This window comes from Sesamum indicum, linkage group LG2 (assembly GCF_000512975.1).
Source record: "Sesamum indicum cultivar Zhongzhi No. 13 linkage group LG2, S_indicum_v1.0, whole genome shotgun sequence".
NCBI lineage: Eukaryota > Viridiplantae > Streptophyta > Magnoliopsida > Lamiales > Pedaliaceae > Sesamum > Sesamum indicum.
Window position 1 is genome coordinate 13,947,660 of NC_026146.1, and position 6,974 is coordinate 13,954,633.

General features: G+C 35.3%; 1 protein-coding gene across 1 annotated transcript in view; it reads right to left on the reverse strand.

Moving 5' to 3' along the window:
* The window catches only part of LOC105156109 (thioredoxin X, chloroplastic), a 2,677-nt gene extending 1,164 nt beyond the window's left edge, over positions 1-1,513 (reverse strand). Inside the window, exon 1 of the mRNA XM_011072151.2 lies at positions 1,092-1,513. Coding sequence (XP_011070453.1) covers positions 1,092-1,418 — 327 coding nt within the window. The 5' untranslated portion in view covers positions 1,419-1,513. The remainder of the gene's footprint in view (positions 1-1,091) is intronic.

Sequence of the window (6,974 nt, forward strand, 5' to 3'; positions counted from 1 at the left end):
ATGCTCATTCAAACATGCTACCAGAAAATGGTCAGACGCTCCTATGTTTCAAGAAGCAAGGTGACTGCAGTCATAAATAACATAAAGATGAAGGATCTTTAGTTTGTATTTGGTTTGAAGAATGTGGATATAAGGATTTCCGGTGACAACATTGTCGAGCACTTTCAGACAATTTCAAACCCTTAAACTCCTAGCTTCAGCTATTTTTTAGAGTAATTGAGTGTGATTTGAAATCCACCTAAATGGACCATTTAAAACCCTTATCAAAAATCCTTCCATAAATCCAAATACTATCCAAACATTACTTTACAGAATTATACAAGACCAACCATTACCAGTAAGGATCACTCCGAACTGTGAAATGTGGTTTAATCAAATCTGAAAAGGGAATCCATATCACACTCTCATTGAATATGCTGGCAAAAAATACAGTTGTCAGTGTCAAAACCTAAAATCATGAGCAGATTACATCTTGTCCCTCAACTCTTAACTTGGTTTCATTTCAGTCGACCATGTCCAACTTCCTAGCTTAGTCCCTTATCCTATGTCTCGCTCTACTCTTAACTTGGTTTCATTTTAAGAGCCCTTCCCCTAGCCAAATAATGTCAGGTAAAGGTGATTATGCATGCCAATAGGCAGAAGACAGGTGTAGACAGTTCATAACTGTGAAAGCATCCATCAGTAATCTCCAAGCACCTAGGGAAGTTGAGAACAAACTCTTGGAGAAGAATTAAACACCATTGGCTTAACATTTGATACTTGCAAAAGATAACTCGCATAGCCAGGTAGTCAGATTTTGATCAAATTTTTAATTGTAAACCTAAAGTCAATTTTACTCAAATGAATCAAATAGCACTGATCAAAGGTCCGAATTCTGCCACCAAAATTCTCGCATATCTTTGCGGCTTCTTTTCTTTCTTTCAGCGGTCCGAGATCGTATTGTGGGCATTTGATAGATACACTTTTGTGTTTTTAGGACCGCAGCGAGGACTCTATCGGAAACTTGCAGTGAGTCCCATAATTGCAATTGCAAAATAAAATCAAATTTCAAGAATTCAATTAAGTGAACAAAGCTAACCGCTCCGCCTCACCTGAGCAAGCGATTGAACCGCGGGAGCTATCAGACGGCAGGGACCGCACCACGTGGCAACAAACTCAACGAGGACCGGGCGTTCCGACTTCAACACGACGTCGTTGAACTGGGTTTCGTCAATCTCCCTCACTGCGCCACCACCAACACACTTTACCACAGTCCCAAACATCGGCGCGTTTCTCCGATTTCGCAACGAAACCTTATTGCGGTTGCTGAACACCGACGAACAAGCAGGAAAAGCATTGCAGACGATATTGGCGGGCATAGTCACGGCACGAACCGTAGGAAGGGGCTTGGCAGCCACCGGAGCCACTGCGATAGGCATGGCGGAGAAGAGCGAGGAGAGTCGCAAGAGCTCTTTCTTGATGTGGTTTGCGATTCTGTTGAATGCCACTCATTTTGCTTCTTTATCACTCCCACCACTTTATTTTTCCACTATAAATTGAAGAGTATATTAAAGATAGCTTCAAATTTACGGTTAATTATACTTTGCACCCTCCAATTATATCATATGTCTCATTTGTCCCCTAAATTATTAATTATAACACTTATCTCCCTTCGAGAAAAATAATTGAAATCCTCACACATACCCACACACACACACGTATATATGTTAATGCACTGATGTGGCCCTCCTCACCTGAGGATCACTCTCTCCCTCGATTTAGCTACTATTCTCGCGTACGTCATGCACACGTACACCTGCACCTTTTGTTGTGCTCATTCACTTCGTGAATTCGCTTCGCTCAGTATTCTATTCCTTCCCTTCGATCATGGATAGCTTCTTCTAGATCGAAGGAGCTCGCAGGCCTCCCTGGTCCCAAGGGGCAGGGTGGCTGCTCTCGCCTTCAATGGCCCTAAGCCTAGTTCCAAGGAGCAGGCTTGCTGTGCTATTTTCGGTCACCTTCGAGTGAAATCATTTTTGTAGTTTCGCTCTCAGCTGCAAAATACAGTAAAACCTCTATAAATTAATACTCTATAAATTAATAAACTCTCTAAAATAATAAAATCCTCCGGTCCCGACTTGGGCCTTTGTAAAAAATCATCAAATTCGATAAGATAATAAAATAATAATTTTTCAGAAAATTCCTTTATAAATACTAGGTCCCATTAAAACTCTAAATTAATAATTCATAATTATTACAATTATAAATATTATGATAATTTACTAAAATATGAAATGAAATCTACTTTACGCATTTGATCATTCATGGATGATTTTGCAATGCCTTTTAGATGAGAAGACATGGTTGGGTGTTATGAATTATTTTATTATCATATTGAGATTTATGTAGTATATGTTTCATTCATTATGCACGAATATATTTAATTGGTTATAATAGTTATTTAAGTGCAACGAATTAATGTAAACATATAAATAATTCCAATGAATTGATACACGTGTCTATGAATATAATAGTTAATTGCTGCATGAATATAATCAATGAAACATATATGAATTTATTTATTTTCAATACATATGTACTAAATTTGCTAAATTTAAAAAGTCTCTCTTTTAATTAATAAAATATTAATTTATCGATAAATTAATATCTCTCTAAATTAATAAAATTTCATGGTCCCAAGGTTATTAATTTATAGAGGTTTTACTGTATAGAAACTATTAGAGAAGGTTCTCATAGATGGACTGCAACGGCGGTGAGTTATCAGAGCTTTTGTCTCTCTTAGCAATTTTCGTAATGGTTGTACTGCCAATTTGGCCCTCGAGTTACCTTTGTCTGGCTTGTGCCTCCACATCGTCTCTTTTTTCTCAATTATATCACCAATTTATTTTAATATCTCTTCCCTCGTCAACACAAATTTTTATTTTTTTTTTGTAAGATTTTCATTTTAAATTGAACATAAAATAACTTTTTAATTAAACAAATATATTTTAATTTTAATAAAAAATAATTAGCAACTTAAGTAAAGATTAAATAAATACACAAAAATCTGGAACGTAAAAAGATATTAATAATTTTTTAAACTCAAATTATCAACTACTCAAAATATTTTTAGATAATGATGAAACAATTACATCTCCATTTGTGAATATATATATCTTTTACGGAAATCTGAACAAAAGTGTGTCTATTCATATTTTTTCAAAGCAAAATATGCAAGTAATTCCCTGTGATAGTACGAATAAGCAACTTATCCTTTTATAAAAAAATAATAATTTATCTCTTTGTATTTTTTAAAATAAAATAATTTATTTGCCTTGTATTCTTTAAAATAAAGCAATTTACCCCCTGGAATATAAATTACTTCATTTTAAAAAGTAAATGAGGTAAATTACTATTTTTCTTTATCATATAGGAGTAATTATACTCATTTGCAATATCAGAGGAGTAGATTGCATTAAGCCCATTTTTCGAAAATGTGCAGGAATTCTTGTAAGCTTTTAAGTTTTCTTTTATCTAAGTTGATCGAATATATTAATTTATCCATTTGTTAAGAAGCCAAATCTTACCGATTAGTTAGTTAATAACTTCCCTTTTAGTTCAAATAAAAAAGTAGATTCTTTATAATTAGTACTTATCTTGTATATGCCATATTAAATAACTTATATTAATAATCAAGTACACTTTGTTCTAATAATAAAGATATAAGATTTAAATATATACTTGTTCATCATCAAATGTGCGTGCTTTTGTCACAATGTTTTCTCCTAAAGTTTGGTATAACTATGACTATTCCTTGTTATTTGACAAGTTACGAATATTTGATGAAATTATGTAATCCTTGAATAGCAGTATGCAATTGTCATTTTTGTCGTTACTGTATTTTTTTCTTTCGTAAAATAAATTAAAAAATTATAAAAAAATCTGAACGGGTAGATGGAAAAAATTATATAAAAGAATTATCCACTTAGTCCATAAAAAAAATTAAAAAAGTATTAATAATTTTTTAAATAATTAGAAATTATTCCTAGTTATACCCAAACTCTAGAGAATTTATTGTAATTTACCGTAAATTAATTTGACATCATTTTTTTTCTAGAAATGTGGCAGCAGAATTCAGTTTAAAAATGCAGACTTGATTAAGGAAATTAGTAGTAACCCATATGATAATTGGAATAGAATTCGAATTGTGCTATAATTCACCTTATTAAAACAACCTATATATATATATATATAACGACCACCTGACCACATCGTATCTATCAATTATCCACATAATACTTCTCCTGCTCCAGCTCCACCCTTTTCATCCTCTCTCTTTCTTGATTCTTGCGTGCATGGATTTTTCAACTTCTCCAACCCGCCTAAACGCTACTGATCATGACGTCGAAAAATTTATTCAGTTTATTGAAAGTCTGCGACGGGGAAAATATGTCAGTTTGCGGCAGTCACCCACTGCTAATTCTCATAGCAAAGGCCGAGACGCCTCATCATCAGATAATTCTGACACTTTGAACTTCTTCTCGTTCAAAAAACAGGAAGAATGTGGCCCTGTTACTACAACCTGCAGATCCAAGAACATCAATAATGTCCCGTGTGTTTTGGGTCAAGACAACTCGGCTACTAATGACAACACCTGGGGTTGTCCACGCGTCTCTATGACTACTTCAGCAGGTATTCTTTTACTGATTTGTTTAAATTAATGATGCCTGATCAATCACAGAAACTTGATTTGGTACATATTCATCATGGTATTTTCTTATCTTGGTTCTTACAGTTTCGTCCTATCGATTGTTGATCGAGAATCACAAAGAATTATAGGAAACTCAATTGAATCTTTTAAGTTTCTTGATTGTTTTCTTGTAGGAGAGAGAGGCGTGAGTAATGTTCAGAATCTCATGGATCATCAACATAGATCTGATCACTTGAGCCACCATTTCAGCAGCAGACCACTCCCATGTGCTGATCCAACGAGGATTCCTAGTTTCCGGCCTAATCAAGGAAGGAGGCAGCAGTTCCCACAGGCCGGACCTGATCTTGATGTAAACCTCTTGGAAGAAATTATCAAAGGGGATGATAGCGAGGAGAAGGAGAGTTTGGTTTCTATACTTGAAGACTCGGTATTCACGTTGATGTTGAGTACACGGCTGCATTGTCTCTACACCATGCTCATTGATGCGTGCGAAGGCCACCAGTTGGATTCACTGGTTGAGAGGGTCTTGTCTTGTCGCGGGTACTTTCTAAGTGCAGCATTCGCCAAACAAGGGTAATTATAATCCAGACATCTTTTACTTATGATGTACTGTACTATCAAATATAAAAACTGATGATGATTTATGGTTTGGACAGAGCAAGTTCAATCATCAAACTCATCAAAAAGGTGAACAAGTCATTGCCTCATGCCATGGCTATGACACGAGTTTTGTCCACCAGATTCATGGATATAATGACTCATCCTACGGCCAGGGATGTCATTCTGCAATGCCTAATCCTCTTTCCAAGGAAGCCTAATGAGGTATGTGTAACTGTAATTCATTCCATCTCACAGATTCTTGATTTTGTACTACTTTTAAATCCTATTCTGCAATTTAAATGGTTTTAATCACTTGTTCTTGTTTTGAAATTTCAGGTGCTCTACGAAAAAGTAATACTGCATTTCCAAGATTTGGCCATACACGAAGTTGGATGCAGATCATTGATCGACTGCATCGCCCTCATTCATGGAGATCAAAGAGTTAGACTTATCAATAAGATAGCAGATGTATCGGATTATCTTTCATATGATCGACACGGGTAACAACTAAGTGCATTGTAGTTTTAATTTCCTTTGATTTTTATCTCATAATGCTAAATATTTGATGGGGCTAATTGTTTCTAGGAACTTCGTCGTACAAAATCTCCTAGGCCTTAAAAACAAGGGGATTACCAAGAAAATAACATGTTGCCTGCAAAATCAGTTTATGGGATTGGCGGTGAGAAAAGAAGGATGCCTTGTGGTAGAGAAATGCATGGAAGCTTCGGACGATGGGATTATCGCAGTGGCTAAGAAGATAATAGACTGTCGGAGAGGAGCTGTTCGACTTGCTCGAAATCGGTTTGGGAATTATGTGATTCAAGCAGTATTAGAGAAGACTAAGGTTGATTCTTGTATCTAATCCAAGTTTCTAAAATATACATATACACCAGCAAAATCTTGCAAGAACTAATATGTTTGGTTTATGTGGTTTCAGGAGCGCGGTTTCAATAGTCTTTATGATGCTATAGTGAGACAGCTGGAGGCTCGTTGCAGAGCATCAATTGGTCGGACGCAGGGCGGAATAAGATCAACTCAGGATGCATATATAAGAGATCAGTCTAGTTTGCATGAATGGATTATTATCTTTATGTAGAAAAATGAGAGTTTATGTTTTGCTCTTGGGGAGCATTAATAAAACTGATGATTCTATTCTTGTTCTGTTTTTCATGAATCAAAGTAGTGTTTTTTGATGCATGACTATTGAGCAACTAGTTTCTGAGTAGAGCAGTAGCAGCAGTTTGGTAACTCCATTGTGTATTCAGTTAGTTACTATTGTCTTTCCTCAAATGTGTTGTGTTAAACCTCCAGAAGATGGACAGAGGAACAAGACAAGAATCTGTACAAAAAGACAAGGAAAGAAAGTCATAAGATTCACCCACAAATAGCCCACATACAGGGAGAAGAAGATTGAGATAGTATTAGGAAGAACATAATTTAGGACTAGTTCTAACATAGTAGTCGTCCAATTCTTATTTTGCATTTCGAGTCAAAGGTACTTTTATTCGAATGAGAGATCTTTTCCTTACGGCCAAAGGGACATTAAAACTTGAATGTAAGGAACCTTTCGGACAATCTTAAAAATGAGTTTCAAACCCTTAAACCCCTATCTTAAGCTATTTTTTAAAGGATTTAATGCAATTTATCCACATGTGATAGTGCAAATGAACAAATTATACCATTG